Raw genomic sequence first — 23530 nt, forward strand, 5'->3', positions numbered from 1 at the left:
CATGTCCCAGGAGCACTTAAACAAGCTCAGGGTTATTCCGCAGGAGGAAATACAACTTAGGGAATGTGTAATTCTAAGGGGAAACAGTTATACAATACATCCAAAGAGGGGATGTTGTGGACAAGGCTGGAGGCACTGGGATCCCCGGAGTGCTGTGCTGGAAGACCCCGACTGCGGGATGACAAACTCCCAGCGGACCCTGAACCAGTTTGGGACTGGCTGCTCCAGCTGGGTGTGCTGGGACACGATGGGATCCATGCCAGGGTACTGATGGAGCTGCTGATGCCATCGTGGGACTGCTCTGGTATTTTGCAGTGGTTTGGGGAATCTGGAGAGATCTCTGTTGACTGGAAGCTGGCAAATGTCCCAGTTTTCAAGCAGGAAAGAAGGAAGACCCTGGAACCTCCAGGTCTGTCAGTCTCCCTTCATTGCCTGGTAAAATTATGGAGACGGTTATTCAGGGACTTACTGAAAAACACTTGAAAGACAAGGCAGTCATCAGTCACAGCCAGGGTGGGTCAGGCTGGAAGGGACCACAGTGGGTCATCTGGTCCCAACTCCCTGCTCCAGTAGGGTCATCCCACGGCACATGGCACCGGATCGTGTCCAGGAGGTTCTGGAATATCCCCAGTGAGAAGCACTTCACCCCTCCCTCTGGGCAGGCTGTTCAGTGCACAGCAGTGATGTCCAGGTGGAACTTCCTGGGCACTTCCTCCAGCTTTGTGTCAAAGCCATCGAGGGCAGACAGCAGATGTGGTGGTTTGGGGTTTTAGTAAAGCTTTTGATACCATTTCTCCCCATCTCCTGGATAAACTGGCCCCCACAGCTCCACAAGTGCCCGGGTGAGCAGCTGGCTGAGCTCAAAGGGTCACAGGAAATGGGGTCACATCAGGACAGTCACCAGTGGGGCTCCCCAGGGCTCGGTTTGAGGGCTGCTGCCACTGAGTGTTTTATAAATCATCCAGATGCAGGAATTTAATGTACATTAAGTAGGTTTGACAATACTAAACTGGAAGGAGCTGTGGGGTCCCTCAGGGTAGAGGGCCCTTACAGAGACCTGGGCAGTCACCCCCTGTGTGGTGTTTAACAGGAGCAAGTGCTGGGTTCCACACCTGGGACAGGTCACACACAGTTTGGGGGAGGAGAGGCTGGAGAACAGCCCAGCAAACAGACCTGGGGGGTTGGGTCAGTTGAATCAGTCAGCAGTGGCAGCCAAAAGGGCCAAGTGTATCCTGGGGTTCAGTTGGTCAAGGGGGGGGATTGTCCTGCTCCACACTGCAGCTGGAGCTTTGTGTTCTATCAATCCACTAACAGTGCTGGGAGGAAACCATGGAGAGAACAGGTTAAAAGCCATTTCCCATCCCATAATTTAGACACTCTTCCACTTTCCAATACCCTGTATTGCTTGGCTGATGGCACCAGCTCAGGCCCAAATCCTCAGCAAACGCACTGCTCAAAATCCAGGGCAAAGCCCCAGGAGCAGAAGCCAGGGGCTGATCACAAGACCTGCAGGGGCTGGCAGGGGGTTGGCATCCAGTCAAGAGGCTGGTACACGACTTTATTTGATGGTGCCCAGTGACAGGATGAAGAGCAACAGCCAGAAACTAAACCACAAGAAATTCCATCTCAACATGAGGCAGAACTTCTTTCCATGGAGGTGGCAGAGCTCTGGAACAGCTGCCCAGGGAGGGGGTGGAGTCTCCCTCTCTAGGGACATTCCAAACCCACCTGGACATGTTCCTGTGTCACTTGCTCCAGGTGACCCTGCCTTGGCAGGGGGTTTGGACTGGGTGATCTCCAGAGGTCCCTTCCAACCCCAACTATTCTGTGATTCCCCGAGTCCTGCAGAAGCACAGAGCCCTCTGGCTCTGCTGCCACGAGCGCACGGTGCTCAGTCTGGCTCCACTGGGGATCATCCCAGCCATGCTGCTGGTTCAGGGGGAAGCACTGGAGCCCTGCACAGGGCAGAGACAAGGGGATCACTGCCTTCACCTCCTCCAGCTCTGACACAACTGGTGCACCCAAAACCTTCCTCCAGCTGTTGGCTGGGCTGGCCTGGCTATTTTTGCCAAGCACCTGCAGGCTCCTGCCTTCAAGAGCCCTGAGAGGATCCACAGACAGTTTCTACTTTTATTGTTACAGTTTAACAGAGTCTCAGACAGAGGAGAAGCAGCAGGAACCAACATGCAAAGCAATTAAAGTCACAGGGGCTGGAGGAACCCCCAGCCCAGCCCTGTCCCCACTCACACAGCGGCGTCTCTGGGGCCCTTTCCCTGCACTGGGGCTGCTCCATCGGGCCAGAGAGGGACGAGTTCATGGCAGACACCAAACTACACATGGGGAGGAGGAGAGGGCTGGCCTTGACTGTGCCTTGAGGAGTCAGGGCTGTTATATGACTGGAATCCAGTGTGCTTTGAAACTGGGAGGGCACCTTAAATCTCATCTGTGCCAACAGAAGAGGGATCCCTCGGGAAAAGGCAATGGCAAGAGATGATGCTCAGGGATTTGGCCACAGTTTACCTGTGTCACAGAACTGGCACCTCTTGGAGCCAACAGCTTTTTTCAATACATCTATTAAACAACAAATGAAATATTCCTCCTGCTCTCTTCACACCTCAGTCTTTACTTTGCTAGTGTCTCCTGCAACCAGACTCTGGGCTCAACCAAATGGAGGAGTTCCAGGAAGAAATGGGATCTGTCAGGTATTTAGAGCTGTAAGGAGGCTCCTGGAAAAGGCCAAGGCAGGAGCAGCCAGGCTGAGGCAGTCGGGCAGCTGAGGGAAGGGAAGGGAGGCCCCACTGGAGGGAGACCCCTAGCCCAGAGTGGGAGTGGAGTGAGTTCTCTCTGCCCCCAGAAGCTACAGAGCTGGGGAGCCAGAGACAGAGCGGGACAGGCCCTGAAGGCACAGGTAAAACCCTACACACAGGAAAGCCCCAGGGGATCTCGTTCCCTGGGTTTAACCATATCCCTGTTCGATGGCAGGATGCCATGTCACTGTCCCTGTCCTTACACTCCAGACCCAGCACAGCTCTGAGGAGCTGGGTGGCCCACTGAGAGCTCACAGGGGGTGTCCAGCCCATTACAAACTTGGTCCCCAGATACCCTTCCAGCAGGGAAGCTCCACCATCAGACAAAGAAGACCTCAGGATCTCCCAGAGCTCAGTGCCAGGACTCCACAGCCTGCACTGTGCACAAGAGAGGACTAAATAATCCTCCTAGTCCTTCCTGAGCCCCAAACCCACAAATCCTTCCCTGCCTCACTCTCCCCCTTCTATTCCTTGGCTGCCCCAGTGCTGCAGCTTCACCAGCCTGTGTCAGTCCCCAGGCAGGGACAGTGTGGGACCGAGGGTGCGGGGTCAGGCCAAGGCTGTGCAGCCCCAGAGAACCAGAGCACGGCTGGAGAAGCTGCTTCCCTGCTCCCAGTCCAGGAACTGGAGCCAGAGTTAAACTGTGCGTTTAACAGCCTTTGGAGAAACTTTTCCATGGACTCACTGATCGTGTCTGAAGCCGGGTGGGGTTGTGCCAACCCCAGCACATGAAGCTCCCACCAAGGGAGAGGGATTGTTCCATCCTTCATTCCTTGTTTTGGAATGCACTCTTAACCCAAGGGAGAATTTTCCCCCACACCCCAGAGCAGCCTAGTTCTTTAAAAGCCTTTGGTGAAAAGCCTTCTAGAAATGCAGGTAAATTCTATCAATCCCATCACCTTGTCGTGACCAGCACCTCTCCCAGCAGCAAGGAACACATATTCTCCTGCACCAGGCAGGGCTGGGAACACTCAGGGACGGGCCCAGAGTCCAGTACATACTTCAGTAAATCAGCTTGAGCTACTTGGGATTTAAGATACTGCAGCAAACAGAGCAACAATGCTACTTACTAGAGCAGAGAGAAAAAAAGAAACAGTTACTCTTGGCAGGAGCTGAAGCACATTGTTCCAGACACAGCCCAGCTCCCAGGACCCCACAGGCAGAACAGGAATCCCATAGCAGGATCCACAGCCATGCAATGGATGGAAATGTCCTGTGTCCCCTCAGGAAGGTGTCCTTCCCTCACTCGTAGATCCAGTGCTGGGCTGTGTCCTCCCAGCATGTGAGCTCCTCCGGGTGGAACCACAGGGAGATCTCCTGCTGGGCACTCTCCACTGAGTCACTGCCATGGATCACATTCCTGGGGGGAGGAGACAGGGATCAGCTGGCACTCAGCATTGGAAGGTGGAAGAGGATGCTGGAAAATTTCCCCTTGACCAATTTAATTAAAGCAATGGAGCCAGTCCTATCCCACAATATTCTTTCCTACCAACCCCCCCCTTCTTCCAGCTCAGGGTGTGGGACATGGATGTGCAGGAGCTGCCCATTCCCAGAACTCCCTCCTCCTATGATGAGGAGCCATTTGTTTGCTCCAGGAGGAGCTGCAAGTGGTTTGCTTGTTTTTATGTCAGTAGTTCCAGCTGTGCCTCCAGATTTCCCCCCTCCCTTCTGTCAAAGGCGGTTTGGTATCGGACACCCAGGAACAGAAACCTCAGCCAGCAGGGTTCAATGTGAGCCATGTCTACCACAAGCCAGGTTGTGGCCACCCAAGGTCACCACCCAAAGACCTTCACCTATTCCCAGGAAAAGGCTGAGAGGGCTCCTCCCTTCCTCTTCACAGCCTGATTCCCAGAGGAAAACACAGGCAAACCCCATCTGCTTTCAACAAAGGCCTCAGGGAGAGGGAAGCACACAAACCCAGGCTCCTCCTCTTGCCAAAGCCAAGCCTGGGAGGCAGAGCTCAGCTCTGCTGTGAGTACAGAAGGGAGCAGCTCTGCTCGGGTGTGCAGGCTCACATGGCTCAGGCAGGCCTGGCACATGAGTGTGTGGACAAGATGCCCTGAAACACTGAGGGAAGAAAGAAGAAGCCAAAGCTCTCACTTGCTGACTTCAACACAGAAGTCCCCTCGGATGGTGCCAGGCCTGGACTCGGCCGGGTTCGTCTCCCCGATCATCGTGCGAACCGTCCTCACCACGTCCAGGCCCTGCCACACCTACAGGAGAACAGAACCAGGATCAGCCCCCACAGTGCCCCAGCACATCACATCTGTCCTCTGAATCCCTCTGATCCACCTGGGTGAGAGACAGGAAAGGGTCTCTCCAAATAGCCTTCAAAAGTTGATTTTGGAAAATAATCAGAATAGTCTGTGGATTTCTCCATATCTCTAGAAGTGCTCAAGGCCAGACTGGACAGGCCTTGGAGAAATTTAAGATAGTAGAAGGTGTCCCTGCCCATGGCAGGGGATGGAATGAGATGGGCTTTAAGGTCCCTTCCAACCCAAACCAGTCAGTGATGCTACAATTTAATTTACCACAGAAAACATCCCTACAGGTCAGTACAGCTTCAAGAGACCCTCTGAGGAAAGAAGCTACCTTGTTTCCATCATGCCAACAGCCAGTGCTGCTTAAACCTTGTCCTTCCTCCCTGTCCCCTGGTGCAGAGGACATGGCCACACTCACCATGGCCACCACCGGCCCGGAGCTCATGTACTTCACCAGGCGGCCGTAGAAGGGCCGGTCCCGCAGGGCCACGTAGTGCTCCCTCAGCAGCTCCTCTGAGGCCTGCAGAGAGCACAGAGCTTAGCTTAGCTACCTGAGGGATGCAGGGAAACCCGGATGCTGTGTGTTACAGTCCAGCTCCTGCACAGGTGCTCAGTTCCAGGAGGGAACCAGCAGCAGCCTGACACAGAGAGAAGTTTCCACGTGCCAGCTCAGTGCCAGCCCTGGAGCACGGACACAGCCAGGGACAGCCATGCTCCCCACAGCTGGCATCACCCTTGAGAGGCAGTTCAGGCACCTGGGTGCCAACACCCCTGTGCCCTGGGAGGGTTTGGTGCTGGTGCTGTGCAAGCTGGGTGACAGTAGAACCCCTGCAGTTACCAGCACAGCCGGGGCCTGGGGGTGCTCCTTGGCTCCAGGGACCCCCCGGGCAGGCCCGGCCACTCACCTGCAAGAGCTTCATCCCCACAAGCTGCAGCCCCTTCCTCTCGAAGCGCCGGATGATCTCCCCCACCAGGTGCCGCTGGACCCCGTCGGGTTTGATGGCCACGAAGGTGCGTTCATTGACCCCGCCGAGGGCTGCGGGGACAGGGCACAGCGGTGAGGGGGAGAAGGGGACCCCCCGGGCCTGCAGCCAAGGGGGCACAGGGAGGTCCCAGGATCCCAATGCTGGGGCACGCGGGCAGGGGGAGCCAGGCCCCGGGCACGGGGACAGGGGGAGGTCCTGGGGTCTCAGGTGCGGGGGCACAAGGGCAGGGAGTGTCCCAGGACCCCGGGGGGGAAAGGAAAGGGTCCTCGGGCGCGGGGGGCACAGGGTCAGGAGGGGGGTCCCAGGGACAAAGGGGCACAGGGCGGGTCCCAGGATTTCGGACGCTGAAGGACATGGACAGGGGGCCCCTGGCCCGCGGGTGCGGGGGCACAGGGGCAGGGGTGGGGGTCCTGGTCCCTGAGTCGCGGGGGCAGAGGACAAGGAAGGTCCCGGGCCCTCAGGCAAGCGGGCAGAGGGGATCCCGGGCCCGCGGGGTCGGGGGGGGTCCCAGCCGACGGGGGCACAGGGTCGGGGGGTCCCGGTGCCGCCCGTCCCGCACCGCTGTGGAAGAGGCCGGCGAAGAGCCCCAGCACCAGGCAGATCATGGCGGCGCCGCTCTTAAAGGGGCCGCGCTCTCCTCGCGCCGCCGCCGCCCCCCCGCGGAACCATCGCGCCGGGGACGCGGAGCGGCGGGGCCGAAACACGGGGACACCGGGCATGGGCCGTTCCCATGGCAACGGGCGGGGCCTGGGGGGCCCGAGCCCGCGGGGCCGGGGGGTCCCGGGGGGTCCCGGGGAGTCCCGGGGAACCGGAGCGGCCGATGGAGGCCGCGGGAGCCGGGGGACCACCCGGCTGCACCTGTGCGAGGTGTCCCACCCGGGCCCTCCTGGCTGCCGCCTCTGAGCTCCCCCGCGCCGCTGGCCCGGAGGCCGCGCAGCCCCCCGGCTGTTTATGGGGCTGTTTTGCCTTCTCCGTCTCTGTCGTTGCTGTCGTGGCTGCTGACCAGTCGTGGTTACAGTTACGGGGCAACAGCTGCGCTCCCCGAGCACCACAGGGGCCCAGCCCCTCCATTTCGGCCAGGCCAGGCTGGCAGCCCTGGGGAGGAGCCCTGAGCCCGTGCGGCAGGAGCAGAAGGGCTCTAGAGCTGCGGCCCCGCGGGGCTCGGGGAGCTCGTGGTGCTGGTTTAGCTTCGGGTGCAAGATCCCAGCTGTCAATGTGCTCTCGTGCTCAAGGGTCGTTACGAAGACACACGAAAACCCCCAGTCCAAGGCTCCATTACCTCCTGTCAGGAACTCACCTCTTCGTTCAGCTCCGGGATCAGCCTCTGGAAATACCTGCACCTGAAATACCTTCTCCAGGTGCCTCACGGAGGCTGGATCTGCTTCCAAACCTGCTTCCAGTCTGCTCCTCGTGTTCAGAGGCAGTGTCTGCTCGCTCTCCCCTGGTCAGGTCATGGCTGGATTCTCTTGGTTCTCCGGGCTGCAGGGATCCCCCTGCTTCACCCACCACGGGTTTGAGTCAAGCATTCCCACATTTGCACCCATAAAATAATCAGAGGTTGTATCCTGGGGATCCATAGCATGGCTTTGCCTCAGGAAGGTTGCCCCCGTCTGCTCCAGGACAGTTCGGTTGTGGAATTTGCTGCGGAGTCGTGGATAGAGCTCCGGAGGTGGGGGCGGTTCCAGAGGCTGTCCCTGCTCTTCCTGGGAACTCGGTGCCGGCAGAGGGAGCGCAAGGAGCGCGGAGGAGCGCTCTGCCTTTCACCCGAACCTCGGCACTCCGAGATCCATCCTGCCCAGGGGCTGGGCCGAACAGTCCCGCTGCCAACGCGCCCTCCTAAAACAAGGCGTTGATGTTTTTAAGGTGGACAAGCAGCACGTCGTCAGCCCTCCCTTGTGTTCTTCGAGACAGCTGGGCTATTTTGTTGGAAAATCTCAAACAAATCCCGCCTGGAAAGGAAACAGCCCCCACGTGCTTTGCAAAGGTTGCAGATTGCTGTGAGGAAGGTGTCCAGTGGATGGTGTCAACCTTCATTAGCTACTCACAGAGCCACTAATGAAGAGCATGTTTTCCATGGGGTCCTGGTGACATCCGTGTGTGTCCAGGCCGGCACAGGGATGGTGGGAATGGGGCTGAAGGGAGCATGAAGGGAGGTGTGTCAGAGCTGATGAAACCCCACTGCCCAGCGCCTCCTTCAGCCTGGTGGCCAATCTCTGGCTTCTTTCACAGCTGTTTCACAGATAATGATGTTTCTGTACATTTAATAAGATCTATTCCGGGACAGTTTTCAAGTTGCCTGCAGAGCTCTCACTAACTCAGTTCACAGCCCAGCCAACACATGTGCCCTGGAGGCAGCCAGACTCCCCAGGCTGGCAGAATCCCTCATTTCACCCTTGGTTTATTTTTGTGGTTTATTAATGCTGATGAAATACCTCTTTTTCTCACACCAGGATTGTTCTGTCCTTCTCCACAGATGTCTTTGAAGATCCCAGCTCAGACATTTGGGTGAAGGTTTTAATTTCCTTGGACTGTAAATATTCTTTTGAGCGTCAGGCAGTTCCCTGCAGCAGAACCTGGAGGACAAACATGCCAAACACTGTCCACTCTGGTGAGTCCTTCTCATCCTCTTTGGCAATGATGTGCTGTGGGGAGAAAGCTTTGAGTTCCCTCTCTAGGGTGAAATGCTAATTACTGGTGACCAGTTAGTTTGGGGAGTGGAGCTGGGCCTGATTCCCACACAGATTATTCCAAAGTATTATTAGGCACAATTTTAGGCAGGTGTGCCTTTAGGCTGAGCTCAGGAACCTGCAGTAATGGGTGGACAGATTTGCTGCCTCCTTTGGAAAGCCCAGTGATTGCTTCCTAAAACCCTTCCTGGGAACCTGAAAGGGCAGGTGGTCCCTTCTGGTCCCCAATAACCTCCCAGTTCAGTTTGGTTCTGTGGCAGGGGAGGCTGAGGGGGCTGTTCCTGTGCCTGCCCCCACTGCAGGAATTCCAGGCAGAGGCACAACTCTATTTTTGCTCTTGCTGGATAAAACATTGCAGATACTGTGGTTATATAAGAGACTCCAGATCATGTAGGTGCAGATAACGTGGTCACCTACCTCTGTGCAGTGCAGACAAAGGCCTTTTGTGTCCTTTCACTGTACTTAGCAACTTCTGTAGTTATCACTGCCTTTCTTCTCAGGCTCTTTTTGCACCTTTTTGCTTGTTTGGGGAGGATTTTTACCTTTCAGTTCAACCATAGTCTTTCACCAGCATAGTGTTGACATAGCCTGGAGTGTTGGTGCCTCTTACAGCATGGGCTCTGCACAGGTGCAGACCTGCTGTCTGCTTTCCTGCTGGACCCCTGATCCTGTTGGAAATTATTTCATCTTCTGTGGGATAAGGAGGTGTTGGTAAAGCCAGATTTCCTTAAGCACCTTTTCCCCGACTGAGGTGACCCAGGTCTCAGAGCCAGACCTACACAAAGTGCTCTACAGCAGAGTCAGTTGGCCAAGTGAACGTGGGACAGACAAGAGGATTCATTCAAAACTGCCACTGCTCCATCCTGAAACAGAGCTGTGACACAGAAGGGCAGTTGGAAAGGAGAGGACCTGCAGGGGGAAGCTGTCTCTGAGTACAGCAGGAGGTGTCCAGGCACATCTAACCCTGGGACAGGTGCTGCTGCCCCAGAGGGAACTGGCCAGGCCCTTCCTTGCATTTGCCTTTTCCATTCTCAGAGTCCATAAAAGATTTGTTTGAAAGAAACATTCAGAGCACACAGCCCGGGAAACACTTGCATTTTGGAGCAGAGATTTGCGTTAGTTTTCACTTCTGTGCAGCCCCTACAATGTTTTGTTTAAGCCTGTGCTTCTTCCCTGAGAAATTCTCAGTCTGTCCATCCCCCAGTCCAAGATTAGACAATGGCAGGCTGGAAAAGGCAGTGCCAGTGAGGAGATCAGCGCTGATGCTCTGGGGACAAAGGTGAGCCAGGAGGGCAGCAGGGCTGCTGTTCAGTGCCCTCTGAGATGTTCAGGGCCTGGAGCCCTTTTCTTGTCCCCTGAATGTGTCATTGTTGTGCTGTTCCCAGTGCCTGGGTCCTTCCTGTCCTGGAACATGCACAGCAGAGGAATCTCCTCTGTGCTGGTGGTGTGATCACATCCAAAATCCCCTGCATAGACGCAGCTACAGTAGCTTGGTCTGTCCTGTCTGGAATATTTCATAGGATCACAGAAGGGTTTGGTTAGAAGGGACCTTAAAGACCATCTCATCCCACCCCCTGCCATGGCTTGGATCAGGTTGCATCCACTTGCATCCTCCTTCACCTTGGCTGGCAATGGGATTGAGGGACTTCAAACTCGAGGCACCATTTGGAGCCTCCTGTTCTTAAGTCCCTGTTCAGGGGGGCTCAAACCCAGCCTGCCTTCCCCCAGCCCAGCACCCACTGCCCAGCTGTGAAAGGGGTTCTCAGTTCTTGCTCAGGTCTCTGCCCTGCAGACACTGTGTCCCTTTGTGCCCCCGGCACTGCTCCTTGTGATGTCACAGCACTCATAAACTAGGGCAAACACCACCTAAGCCCTGGCTTGATATCCCTTGCACTAAATTCCTGCTCTGCCGGAGTGTGATCTAAAGGGGGTTAGACTTGTGGCTTACGGGGAGCTAAGAAGGATGAGCGGCTTTGCTGCGGCTGAGTAAATAGAGCTGCTGCTGCGGGCAGCCCAGCCCCCTCCCCGCCGGGCAGCCCGGCCCGCCCAGGGGTGTGTCCCGCCCCTGGGCTCATTCAGAGAATCATTAAGGTTGGAAAATACCTCCAAGATTATCAAGTCCAACCTTTGACGATCACCCGGTCCACTAAACATGTCCCCAAGTGCCACATCCACTCGTTTTCTGAGCACTCCAGCACTGCCCTGCTGCTCTCCCCGGGTGCCTGTGGTGGCCAGAGCTGACTCCAGTGCTGCTGGCCCAGGGGTGAGGAGGGTGAGGGCCTCGGGCTGTCCTGGGTCACCCGAGCCTGTCCTTGGCCTCTTGCTTGGCGTGTTACGTGTTTCACCTCTTGCTTCTCCTGTCTCTTCTGCTCCAAGTGCTGCAGCCATGGGGTGACATAGAATTTCTGTCCCTAGACACAGGCAGGAATTTGGCCTGACAAAGGCAGTAAGAAAACACCTGTACAAGTGAGTCGTGCTGGACATCCCAAGCCCAGAGCTTTGGGAAGCCTCAGTGGAAGTTACAGGAACTTCCATCAGTGGAAGGGCCCAGCCCACATGTGTCTCAAGATCATTTTGAGTCTCTGCTGATGAAAATCTGCTCTCATGGTGAATGCTCAGTGGTGGCTCAGCTCTAGGAAAGGAGGGAAAAAGCCTTAGGAAGATCTTTTTACCCCGGTGTTCCGGAGATTTCTGGGGAAGGAAAGAAAACTGAGGAGGAAAAAGTGTTAGGCTTTGACAGAAAGAGATTTTAGAAGCCACAGCTTAATGCCAGGGAAGGCTGCAGAGTCTGCTGGGCTGTGCTCTGTGAACACACCTGCCCCAGGCCTCACTCCAGCTGGGGTTGCAGGATTTTCCTTTCAGCCTTTCCAGGGCCTGGGCCAGGGGGTGCAGGTGGAGAAGGACAGCACAGGACTCTGGCAAGTGTGGAAGAGACAATTCCAGCAGTGGGACAGAGCCAGCCCTGCAGCAGCAGCTCCAATGGAAGCAATCCCTTCCCAAGCCCCTGTTACAGGTGAGCCCTCAAACCCATCTATGTTAAAGCTTGGAGGACAAAGGCAGAGGGGGCTGCCATGGCCTTCCTCACTTCAAGCTCTTTGCTGATGGAGCAAATAAGCCCTGAAGGTGGAATCAGTTCTCTAGAGGCAAGGCTTGTCTCTGGGTGTGATTAAACCAGAGCCTCGTTTCAACAGTAGCTGCTCACCCCCCTGTTGGCCCTCCCAGGCCTCTCCCTGCCCTGATCTCACCTCTCAGGACCCAGTAGAGGCATCTTTGCATGTTCCCCTGTTGATACCTTTGGTTGCCCACCCCAGCCAGGGTGGGTTGGGTGCATCCACTGCCTCATCCAACACGGTCTGTTTGATGTCAGCTGGGTGGTGTCTCAGGTGGCTGCTGCTCCATCCCCCTCAGGCAGAGAATATGTCACCCCTACTGTGTGGCATTTCCACAGGACACCCAAGCTCTCTTGGCCGTGAACCCCACACTTACCTTGCTCTTCTGCTGTCTGATCCTTCGGGGAGCTGATTTAGCTCCCTGAGTTCTCCCTCTCCCCACCCCCTTCAGCTTTCTGCTGGTTCATGAGTTAGAGTGGCACACTGAGGCGTGTGGGGAGCAGGGTTAGACTGGGATGCCATCTGACCCTTCTGGCAGCTTGGCCAATGGGTGAAAAGATGTTTTTATCAGTGCTTGTTTTTGTGAACATTAATCATCCATTAGATGGGGAACTGTGACAGAATGTATTTTTTTTTCTCATGTGATCAAATACTCTCCTTTTCCTTCCCCTGGAGCTTTGATTTCTGTCCCAAGCACAGCCTCTTCAGAAGAAGATGGGTTTAATGCCTTCCCACTGCCAGAGGGCAGGGATAGATGGGACATTGGGAAGAAATTGTTCCCTGTGAAGGTGGGGAGGCCCTGGCACAGGTTGCCCAGAGAAGCTGTGGCTGCCCCATCCCTGGAAGTGTCCAAGGCCAGGTTGGATGGGGCTTGGATTCACCTGGGCTAGTGGAAGGTGTCCCTGCCCATGGCAGGGGATGGAACAAGATGAGCTTTATGGTCCCTCCAACCCAAACCATTCTAGGAGTCTATGAAGTGGCTTTCCAGCTCTCTCTGGAGGGGTAGCACAGAACTGAGTGTGTGTGAAGTCTTTTCCAAGTGATAGAGCTTGTTTCTTCTGAGCTTTATCCCCCATTCTCGTATGTTTGGATGAAGGCTGAGTCATGGATCCTGTGGGATTGAGTCCTGCAGGGAAGGTTGGGGTCTCCTAGAACATTTGTGCTGCTTCCTTCTCTTGTATGCTCAAAAGCCTGTGGAGAATGCAGCACAGAAGGTGAAAAACTTCTGCTGAGTGACATCCCTGTGGCATGGGACACCAGTGGAAAGACCAGATTTATGCTACCACATCAACCTTCTCCTGGCATCCACCAATCCAACCTTGTCCTGGACCTGTCCTGGACCCCACAGGGGACTGTGGGCTGTGTTGGTCACTCCTTGTTTTACCTGCCCATGCTCAGCAGTGCCTGAGCTGCAGCTGGGAGCCCAGCCAGGGGAAGCAGCTGATTCTCTTTCAGAACAGAGACTTGTACATCAATAAATGCCTTGCTACAGATGTTTTCTTCACCCTCTTGGCTCTCATTTCCTCTTTCAGCTGCCCCAGCTTTCTATTCTGCTGGCTGAAAACTGGGTCTCCTATGAGAGCTGAGGAACAGTTGGAACAGGGGCTGGATGTGGGTTTGTCTCACAGCCTTTTAGGTGAGTTGTTCAACAAGCCTTGTGTTTTTGGCAACATGTCTTGACTTTTCATGTCCTGCTCTGGCTCTTTGTGGGGATTGGACCTGTTACTGTAGGACCTGCTTGTGGCTGCTGTGGGCAGGTGGGTCCTGTTTGAGTTACTTTGGGAAACAGTCACCAACTGTAAGAACCATTTGGCCAGAGAAACCCCATCCTTGGGGTGACATGGCTCAGGGCAGGGGAGGGGAGTTTGATAACTGAATTCCCAACAAAAGGAAATGCCAGATAAGGTCCAGAAAACTCCATGGGAAGTGGTGGGTTAGGATGGGATTTTCTTTCCCCAAAGCAAACACTGTTTTTTACTCAGAAATAGCTGCAGCCAGGACAGTGGGGGTCAGGGTCCCCCCCCAGTGCCTGCTGAGGTTTGGGATTTCTCATTGGGGCCTTCCCCAGCGACACAGAACCCCTGAAGTTCCTCTCAAAGCCTTGCTGGCTCAGAGCAGTGGCAGCTGGACCCACAGAAATGGGAAGGCCCCTCCAAACCAGGTTCCTCCTTGCCAGGGACTCCTCTGCCTCCATCTGCTGATGCTTGAAGTGGGTCCTGGGGAAGAACAGCTCAGCAGTTTGGCTTGGCTGGAGCACTGATCCAGAGGGATGGGCAGAGCCTGACCTGCTGGAGTCAGCTTCTCATTCAAAGCGTGTTCCCAGAGAAGGGAGAGCTGTCTGCACTTCAGGACTTGGGATGTGGGAAGGAAGGGCATGGAAGTGGGAGGCTCAATGGGGAATAAGTGCACAGGGTACCATAGGGTACCTGACCCTATGGGTGTCTGTAATGGGAGCAGAGGAAAAGGCAGTGGCTGGAACTTGCTGGGAGGAAACCCATGGAGAGAACTGGTTAAAGCCATTTCCCATCCATATTCCAGTCCTGTCCCACTTTCCCTTTTCAAGGCTGACAGCACCAGCTCAGCCCTGAATCCTAAGCAAAGGTGCTGCCCACCAGAGGAGGGCTCACAGGCTGGGGAAAAGCCCCCCAGGCTGCCCACAGGTCCCACAGGGACTGGCCTGGCACTGGCACCATTCCTGAAGCAGTGCAGAGCCTGTTCCCTGGCAGTGGCACCACTACAGAACTAGTCACTTGTCCAGGCCCTAATCCAAGAAGGCTGGGCAGGGGCTGCTCCGAGTCCCAGGCTCTGGGATGAGGATTTGGGGGGTCTGTTCCGGTGTATCCTGGCACTATAAACCCTGCAGCCTCCCTTCCAGTGCTCAGCCACAGGCATCGGTCTGGCTCCACGGGGGATCATCCCAGCCATGCTGCTGGTTCAGGGGGAAGCACTGGAGCCCTGCACAGGGCAGAGACAAGGGGATCACTGCCTTCACCTCCTCCAGCTCTGACACAACTGGTGCACCCAAAACCTTCCTCCAGCTGTTGGCTGGGCTGGCCTGGCTATTTTTGCCAAGCACCTGCAGGCTCCTGCCTTCAAGAGCCCTGAGAGGATCCACAGACAGTTTCTACTTTTATTGTTACAGTTTAACAGAGTCTCGGACAGAGGAGAAGCAGCAGGAACCAACATGCAAAGCAATTAAAGTCACAGGGGCTGGAGGAACCCCCAGCCCAGCCCTGTCCCCACTCACACAGCAGCGCCTCTGGGGCCCTTTCCCTGCACTGGGGCTGCTCCACCGGGCCAGAGAGGGACGAGTTCATGGCAGACACCAAACTACACATGGGGAGGAGGAGAGGGCTGGCCTTGACAAGTCAGGGCCGTTACTTGACTGGAATCCAGTACACTTTAAAACTGTGAGTCTGCCTTAATCATCACAGAATATCCTGAGCTGGAAGGGAGCCACAAGGATCATCGAGTCCAACTTGTTAAATCCTCTCTGTGCCAAGAGGGAGAAGAAGGATCCTTCAGGAAGAGGCGCTGGCTTTGATAGCACGTCAGGAGATGAAGCTCAGATATTTGACCGTTGTTTTCCTGTGTCAGAGCTGGCACCTCTTGGAGCCAAGAGCTCTTCTCAATGCCTGTGATGGATGTCGAGGCCAAAGATTTCCACAGCGTAAGGGAAATCTTTGCCAACAAGTAGCAATGGATGTCCCCATGAAGGAAGAGGTGCATCAGGCCCAGAGGGGGAACAAACCCCTACCCCCAGAGACATTATGTCCTCCTGCACCTCTTCCTCTGACAGGCCTCAGCATCCGAGCAGGAGCTGTCCGAGTCACTCCCTGAGGAGGAGGAGGACGAAGGCTTCGACGTGCTATAGTTCATGCTCAGGACCCACCCCAGTTTGTTGTGCAGCACCTGCTTGAGTCCCGGGGGCAGGGGCAGCACGTCCAGCGTGTCCACGTAGTCGGGCAGGAGCTGGCGCAGGCGGAAGCAGCACAGGTACTGCAGGGACGTGCAGCTGGCACAGGACCGGATCACCTTCATGCTGCTCTTGGCCGCCGTCGAGCAAACCATGGGGTAAAACTTCTTGTTCTGCAGCTTCGTGGCCGCAACCCCTGCCAGGGCACAGCACCTGTGAGTTTACACAAGGGCATCTCGCCCCTCCCACCTACCCTGAACCCACTGGAAAAAGCCTTCCAAAATCCCGACCTATTAAACAGCAAATGTAACCTTCCTCCCACTCACTTCACATCTTAGTCTTCTGCTTTGCCAGTGTCTTCTGCCGCAGACAGACCCGGAGTTCCCCCACTCCACCCCCCTGCCTGAGCCACTGCTCTTACCGATGCACTTGCGGTTCTTGAAGAACGTGAGCGTCCCGTGCCACGTGTCCAAATGCACCCCAATAATGGAGCCCTGGCCAAACCTCGAAGAGAAGTTTGTTTTATCTCCCTTGTGATGCAGCAGACCTTAAAACACACAAAAAGAATGGCATTCTATGGAAAACCTGTGCTCCGTGAATTCCCCCCAGCTCCAATGCTCTGAGTTCCTGCTGACACAGCCTCACTCAGGCTCTGAAACATCCATCCCATCCCAGGGTGGCCAATGGAAAGGGGAAAGTTGAGGTTTTGCAACTCCAGAGCACAACCCCAAACTGGTGATGGGACAGTGGCACCCAGGTGCCCTGGAGGGTCCCACACCGAGTCTAAGGGCTCTGCAAAACACGACCAGGACTGATGTTCCAAGAGCTACCAGGAGCCACTCTGGGTGCCCTTAACAAAGGGACTCACATCTCTGGTGCCTCTTTGGCCTCGACCTCCTAAGGAACCTCTTGTGCCAGTGCTGCCTGTCCATGTTACCTGTGTAGGACAGTCCCCAGCTGTCCTCGTCCTTGCCCAGAAGGCTGCAGAACGTGTGGCGGTACTTGTCCAGATTCACATCTGACGTCCCAATTCCCACCATCTGGGAGCAAGGCCAGGAAGAAGAATGCAGGCTTAATGTCTTTTCAAGGAACAAAATACAATCAAGACTCCACTTCTGGCTCTCCCCTCCTCTTCTTGGTTCAGCCCAAAACACCCAGAGGGTTCAGTGAAGCCAAGTCATAGGTTTCAGGATGGAGGTAAAGGCTCCCAGCTCCCATTTCCTTTCCTAAGTGAGGAGGCCCAACTGAACAGCTGGAGAAGGTCAATGTCCTGTTCACAGAATCCCAGACTGGTTTGAGTTGGAAGGGACCTTCAAGCCCATCTTGTTCCACCCCCTGCCATGGGCAGGGACACCTCCCGCTATCCCAGGTTGCTCCAAGCCCTGTCCAACCTGGCCTTGGACACTTCCAGAGACGGGGCAGCCACAGCTTCTCTGGGCAACCTGTGCCAGGGCCTCACCACCCTCACAGCCAACAATTTCTCCCCAGTATCCCATCTATCCCTGCCCTTTGGCACTGGGAAGCCATTTCCCCTTGTCCTCTCCCTCCATCCCTTGTCCCCAGTCCCTCTCCAGCTCTCCTGGAGCCCCTTTAGGCCCTGCAAGGGGCTCTCAGGTCTCCCCGGAGCCTTCTCTTCTCCAGGTGAACCCCCCCAGCTCTCCCAGCCTGGCTCCAGAGCAGAGGGGCTCCAGCCCTGGGAGCATCTCTGTGAGCTCCTCTGGACTTGCTCCAACAAGTCTGTGTCTTTCCTGTATTGGGGACCCCATATCTGGAGGCAGCTCTGCAGGTGAGGTCTCACCTGAGGGAGCAGAGGGGCAGAATCCCCTCCTCTGCTGCCCACACTGTGGGATCAGCCCAGAGCATGGGGGCTTTCTGGGTCTCAGCACACATGGGGCATGTCCAGCCCCTCACCCACCAGCCCCACGTACCATGTCAGTGCCATACACCGGGGAGGTCATCTTGATCTCCCAGAAGTGCTGCCCGTCCGCCAGCTCCTTGTTGCCGCGGATGGCGGCGGTGCCGCAGCTGTACTCCATGTGGAAGTTCACCTTGCGGTTGTCACACGTCAGCAGGGTGGCCGTCGACTTGTTCAGGTCATCCCACACCCAGTCGAAATCTGTTGAGGATCACAGAGAGCACAGGGATGGGTAAAGATCCTCAGGGAGTGGTTCCCAAGCCAAAGCACAGCGGGACATTGTTTTGAAGGCTTTTTGGGGTTTTCATTTGTAATTTTTTTATTGTTTAAGAGGGTAAATCTTAAGCTGTGAGTTGTTTGAGGCCTGAACAGTGTCCCACCAGGGATGGTTCAGTGCTCCCAAACTGTCAGCATCCTCCAGTCCCCATTCTGGCTCAGCAGACACAGCAGAGCCTCCCTTCTCCCTTCACTCCCCGTGGGCACAGGGGGTGGCTCTGCCATGCCATGGCTCTCTCAGCCAGCCCAAGTCCACCCTGTGCTCCAAGCACGCCGTGCCGGGCATCCCGCCAGCATTCCAGGGATCAGGAGAGCCCTAAGCACCGGGGCCTGTTTCACTGGTGGCCTAAGCTGGATCGGAAAGCAGGTCCCCAGAGGTGAAACTCTGACGCCTTTAACAGGTTCAGCTCTGAGCCCTGGGAACACGACAGCAGGCACAGGCTGTAATCCTCCTCCGTGGCCTGGGGATGTAAACAAAGGAGCAGCACTGTGGGACAGGGACAGGAGCCATGCTGGGGTGCAGCCCCTGCCCCCCCAGGGAGCACAGAGGGCACAGGCAGCCCTTACACTCGTCCTCCTCCCCGCAGCGGCAGTCGCGGACACGGTGCAGGGCGTGCAGGCTGGAGCAGAACGGGGCCTCACTCTGGCTCTCACAGTTGCAGAAGGACTCTCCTGTCACAGGGATGGCGCTGGGGATGGAGGGAGACAGGGAGGAGAACTCCGGCTCTGAGTCTGAGTCGCTGTGCTGCTGGGAGAACAGGGAATGGTCAGTGGGAGAACAGGGAACGGTCACTGGGAGAACAGGGAACGGTCACTGACAAGAATAGGGAACGGTCCCTGGGAGAATAGGGAACGGTCACTGGGGAGAAGAGGGAATGGTCACTGGGGAGAAGAGGGAATGGTCACTGGGGAGAAGAGGGAATGGTCACTGGGAGAACAGGGAATGGTCACTGGGAGAACAGGGAATGGTCACTGGGGAGAAGAGGGAATGGTCACTGGGAGAACAGGGAATGGTCACTGGGGAGAAGAGGGAATGGTCACTGGGAGAACAGGGAATGGTCACTGGGGAGAAGAGGGAATGGTCACTGGGAGAACAGGGAATGGTCACTGGGGAGAAGAGGGAATGGTCACTGGGAGAACAGGGAACCGTCAGTGGGAGAACAGGGAACTGTCACTGCTGGGTGTCCCCAGCACAGGGAGCTGGGCTGGCACTGCTCTGCTGTGCCCAGGGGGTATGGGGACCTCCCCAGGCTTGTGCCACATCACAGGGAGGCTGTGCCCATGGAATTACCCTGCTCTGGGACATGGATAGTGTCTGCTGAGCTGCAGGGACCTCTCAGCACTTACACCATGTGTATGTTCTTGGTGCCTTCCAGGGGCAGGAGCTCTCACAGCAGGGTCACAGCCCAAGTCTGTGACACACGTTTTTAAGCAAACTCTGTGCTAAGGCTTTGGCTTTCAGTGGCAGGTTCCAGACAGCTGGAGACCAGCTGAGCACCCAGCTGAGCACTGCCTGGAGAGCCTGGGGGCTGAGAGGAGCCAGGGAGGCACAAAAGCCAAGGAGGAAAAGGGAGAGGAGGGCAGAACAAAGGGGAGCCAGTTCAGCTCCTCAGGCCAGTGCTGCAGACAGGCCCACAGGGAACCTACAGCAGCATTAAAGGGCTTTTGTTTACTTTCATCCACGAACACAAAAATTTGATTTACTGTTCCCCAATGCCAGGAGACCAAAGTGTCCCTGCACTAGACACTGTGGGAGTCACAGCCCCATCTTGCTCCTGTGTTATGGGAGATTTGGTGTTGCCTCTTACCATAACAGCAGCAAGTTACTCTGGGTTTACACACTGCTCAGGTGTACCTGCTCGTTATTCACCCCCATGGCAGACTTCGTAAGGGGTATTTAACAAAAAAAATCCTTTAAACTCACATTCTTGTAGCTGTGTAAGACAGAGGGAATTGAAATCAGGCTTACACATGTCCTGCCCAGCCCTCCTCCTCTGGCTTGGAGACTCAAGAGCATGAGTTCTGTTTTTGCTAACTTCTAACTTCCCTAACTACTGAAATCCAGTGGTTCCTGTGACTGCAAGAACTGAAAACTGCTCTGACTGCAGAGAAAATGCTCATTTTCTGTGAGCACAGGGACACTGTGCTCTGGCAGTGGCCTCATGGCTTCAGCTGGCTCTGAAGCTCCTGGAACAGCTCCTTGTATCCCCACCTCTGCACAGGGAACTCAACTCACACTCAGAAATTAGGGAAAAGAGTGAAGGATGGCAGAGATGAATCAAAGTCCCTCTTCACAGTGTTTCACTGACTGCTTTTGCTGCTGTGTTCCCATCTCCAGCACACCTGGATGTGCAGGAAACGTAAGGGAACTTCAATCTGAAGATACCTGAGCCTGTAACTTCACAGGCTGAAGCTGCCCTGCTCCCTCCCAGCCCCACACAGCCCAGGAGGGAGCAGCCAGCTGGACTGGGGAACTGATCCACTTCAAACAGAAGCAGAGCCCTACTTTCAAAAGGATATTTAAGAATATTGTATGTACTTTATGTATGACAGACACATTCTATGCTTAAAAAAGCATTTAGCTTACACAGAGCCACAGAATGTGCTGAGTTGGAAGGAACCCACAAGGATCATCAAGTCCAATCCTGGCCCTGCACAGGACCATCCCAAGAGTCACCCCCTGTGTCCCAGAGGATCATCCAAACAGTCCTTGAGCTCTGGCAGCTTTGGGGCTGTGCCCACTGCCCTGGGGAGCCTGGGCAGTGCCCAACCACCCTCTGGGGGAAGAACCTTTCCCTGAGATCCAACCTGACCCTGCCCTGACACAGCTCCAGCCATTCCCTGGGTGCTGTCCCTGGTCCCCCCAGAGCAGAGCTCAGTCCCTGCCCCTTCTCTGGCCCTGCCCAGGCAGTTGGAACTGCAGTGAGGTCTCCCCTCAGTCTCCTCTGCTCCAGCTCAACACACCAAGTGCCCTCAGTGTCCTCACATGGCTTCCCCTCAGGGCCCTTCACCATCTTCGTTGCCCTCCTTTGGACACTCTCTAATGACTTCAGATCTTTCCTATATTGTGGTGCCCCAAACTGCCCCAATATTGCAGGTGAGCAGAGCGGGACAATCACATTGAATATTCCTAAATCTCTTGTGCTTTGGGCCAGTTCTGCTGCTCAGTTACAGAGACCCTGAGCCAGTGTCAGGCAGAGACCTTGCCTGTGTCAGGCAGAAGAGCCCTCCCCCGAGCCCCCAGCCCGTCCTACCTGCCCGTCGGAGTCGTACCCCCAGCCGCGTGTGCCGGCCCTGCCGTCGGCCTCACGCCGCACCCCGCTCAGGACGAAGTGCCAGGCGCGGCTGCTGCGCGGGCGCCGTGCCATGGTGCTGCCAGACAGGTAGGCTGGGGAGAGGGACAGGGTCACACAGGGCTGCCAGTCCCACGGCCACCCCCAGGCTGTGCCACCCCCCCAGCCACCAGCCACATCTGCAGGGCCTCAGCTGATCCAAAGGAGGCTCCGTCCCCATCAAGAGCCTCCGCAAACCTCAGCCTGCTGCTCTGGGCAGGGTCAACTTCCCCCTCCCCCGAGCTCAGTGTTCAAATGGCTCCCCCAGAAACGCTCCCCAGAGCCGGCAGTGGCAGCAGCTGCCCCTCTGCAGGGTGTGGATCCGGCACCCACGGATCCAGCTCCCCCTCTCCTGGGGAGCCTCAGGGATGTCAGAACCACAGAAGGGTTTGGGTTGGAGGGACTGTAAAGCTCATCTTGTTCCACCCCCTGCCATGGGCAGGGACACCTTCCATCGGAGGAGGCTGCTCCATGACACAGCCCGTGGCCCTCGGGCAGTGTCCTGGCTCTGTGCCCCTGTACTGCCCCGGCCCCCCAAGCCCCCGTGTGGGTCTGTCTTCGGGAAGTGTTTGTCCACCTGCAGCTGGGGAGGGAACACTCTGCTCTCAGCATTTCGGGCAGGGGAGAAATCACTTTCCTTCTCACTGGAGGGAACCCAGCCTTGTCACAGACCTGTCCAGACTTGCCTCAAGGGAACAGATAGAAGGGAAGATGCTGATCAGATTTCCAAAGGCCCCTTCCCTGTGCAAATCCTGACAGCTCACACCAGCCCCAGCCACCACACAGGAGCATTGCCCTGGATGTGACAGGGAAACCTCAGCTTCCAATCTCATTTCCCTGAAGTTCATCTTTGCAGGGACCAACTCCCCACCAAGAGGCACCCAGGGGTGTAACCCCCCATCCATCCCCTGAACCTGCTCGCTCAGCTCAGCCCCTGGGGCTGTGGATCCTGTGGACCTGCAGTGGGTCAGCCCCGAGCCAGGGCTGCCATAAAGCTCCTGTCCCTGCTCTTCCTGTGCCTCAGTCCTGACTTGGGCCAATAGCTCCTGGAAAAGCAGGACAGGCTGAGCCATGGCCAGTTGTGCAGGTGTCCTTGGATGCTCTGAAGGGCCCTGGGCATCCCACCTACCGAAATCAGAGGGCTTACACCCCTGCCAAGCACAGCCATGGGGGAAGCACCTACAACCACACCAGAAACTCTCTCCAGCTCTGAACAGCATCCATGGCAGCCCAACAGCACAGTCTGCTCCCCCAGCCCCTTGCTAAGGTTGGGGCTCCCTGACAGGGCCTGACCACCCTTTCAGGGAAGAAATTTTCCCAATATCCATCTAAACCTCCCCTGGCACAACTTGAGGCTGTTTCCTCTTGTCCTGTCCCTTGTTCCCTGGGAGCAGAGCCCGACCCCCCCGTCCCGGCAACCCCCTCCTGTCAGGGGGTTGCAGAGCCAGAAGGTCCCCCCTGAGCCTCCTTTTCTCCAGGCTGAGCCCCCCCAGCTCCCTCAGCTGCTCCTGCTGCTCCAGCCCCTTCCCCAGCTCCGTTCCCCTCTCTGGACACGCTCCAGACCCTCCATGGCTTTCCTGTTATGAGGGGCCCAGAACTGCCTGCCCAGGGCTGGAGGTGCCTCAGCAGTGCCAGCACAGGGATGGACACTGCCCTGGGCCTGCTGCCGCAACAGCGCCAATACAAAACACCCCTCGCCCCTGAGGGGCCCCGGGCCCGCCGAGGCCTCTCCGTGGGCCGGAACCGGGACCGCACGGCGCCCGCTCCCCGCCCAGAGCTTCCCCACGCCCGGCCCGGCCCCCTGACCGCGGGGCAGCCGCTCCGCTGGGGGCGGCACCGTAGCCCGGACTGTGCCGGCACCTGAGGCGCGGCCGGGCCGGACCGGGCCAGATCACCGCGCTCGGGCCGCACAGCCCTGGCCTGGCCTGGGCCCAACCCCGGCCCTCGGCTCCCCCCCGGCCCCGATCCCCGACCTCGACCCTCGATCCCAGCCGCGATCCCGACCCCGATCCCCAGTCGCCAGTCCCCGATCTCAATCCCGATCCCTGCTCACCCTCCCGGCCGGTCCCGGCGCCGCTCTGACCCACTTTCTCCTCCCGGGACATAAACAATCCCCTCCCGGCACCGCCCCCCCGGCGCCCATTGGCTGCGGCCGCGCCGCACCTCCCTGCCATTAGCTGAGCGCCCCGTCACTCACAACCGGAGGAGGAAGGAGGGGCGGTGTCTGAGGGGAGTCCCAC

General features: G+C 56.7%; 3 protein-coding genes across 9 annotated transcripts; 1 reads left to right on the forward strand and 2 right to left on the reverse strand.

Annotated features, from left to right (window-relative positions):
- Positions 1 to 3888: 3888 nt before the first annotated feature.
- NME3 (NME/NM23 nucleoside diphosphate kinase 3) lies at positions 3889 to 6741 on the reverse strand. Its single transcript, XM_032704219.1, has 5 exons — positions 6614 to 6741; positions 5974 to 6104; positions 5487 to 5588; positions 4908 to 5020; positions 3889 to 4167 (listed from the first exon to the last, which is right to left on the reverse strand). Exons 1-5 carry the CDS (start codon positions 6657 to 6659, stop codon positions 4050 to 4052), a joined length of 510 nt encoding a protein of 169 aa, XP_032560110.1. The 5' UTR covers positions 6660 to 6741; the 3' UTR covers positions 3889 to 4049.
- Positions 6742 to 6817: 76 nt separating this feature from the next.
- On the forward strand, positions 6818 to 19534 carry LOC116794957. 3 transcript variants are annotated; one of them, XM_032704215.1, is made up of 5 exons: positions 6818 to 8060; positions 8528 to 8662; positions 11613 to 11754; positions 13384 to 13487; positions 19335 to 19534. In XM_032704215.1, the coding sequence occupies exons 1-5, from the start codon at positions 7907 to 7909 to the stop codon at positions 19403 to 19405; spliced, it is 606 nt and encodes a 201-aa protein (XP_032560106.1). In that variant the 5' UTR covers positions 6818 to 7906; the 3' UTR covers positions 19406 to 19534. The 3 variants fall into 3 exon arrangements, with proteins under 3 accessions (XP_032560106.1, XP_032560105.1, XP_032560108.1); XM_032704214.1 differs by having other exon boundaries at positions 6819 to 8060; positions 11604 to 11754; XM_032704217.1 differs by having other exon boundaries at positions 6820 to 8207; positions 11604 to 11754.
- SPSB3 (splA/ryanodine receptor domain and SOCS box containing 3) lies at positions 14964 to 23408 on the reverse strand. Of its 5 annotated transcripts, none has more exons than XM_032704188.1 (7): positions 23344 to 23408; positions 21213 to 21346; positions 18526 to 18703; positions 17696 to 17883; positions 16705 to 16807; positions 16189 to 16314; positions 14964 to 15963 (listed from the first exon to the last, which is right to left on the reverse strand). In XM_032704188.1, exons 1-7 carry the CDS (start codon positions 23393 to 23395, stop codon positions 15620 to 15622), a joined length of 1125 nt encoding a protein of 374 aa, XP_032560079.1. In that variant the 5' UTR covers positions 23396 to 23408; the 3' UTR covers positions 14964 to 15619. The 5 variants fall into 5 exon arrangements, with proteins under 5 accessions (XP_032560079.1, XP_032560078.1, XP_032560080.1 ...); XM_032704187.1 differs by having other exon boundaries at positions 18526 to 18706; XM_032704189.1 differs by lacking the exon at positions 23344 to 23408 and adding an exon at positions 21963 to 22622 and having other exon boundaries at positions 18526 to 18706.
- Positions 23409 to 23530: the final 122 nt, after the last annotated feature.

Source organism: Chiroxiphia lanceolata, chromosome 16 (genome assembly GCF_009829145.1).
Source record: "Chiroxiphia lanceolata isolate bChiLan1 chromosome 16, bChiLan1.pri, whole genome shotgun sequence".
NCBI lineage: Eukaryota > Metazoa > Chordata > Aves > Passeriformes > Pipridae > Chiroxiphia > Chiroxiphia lanceolata.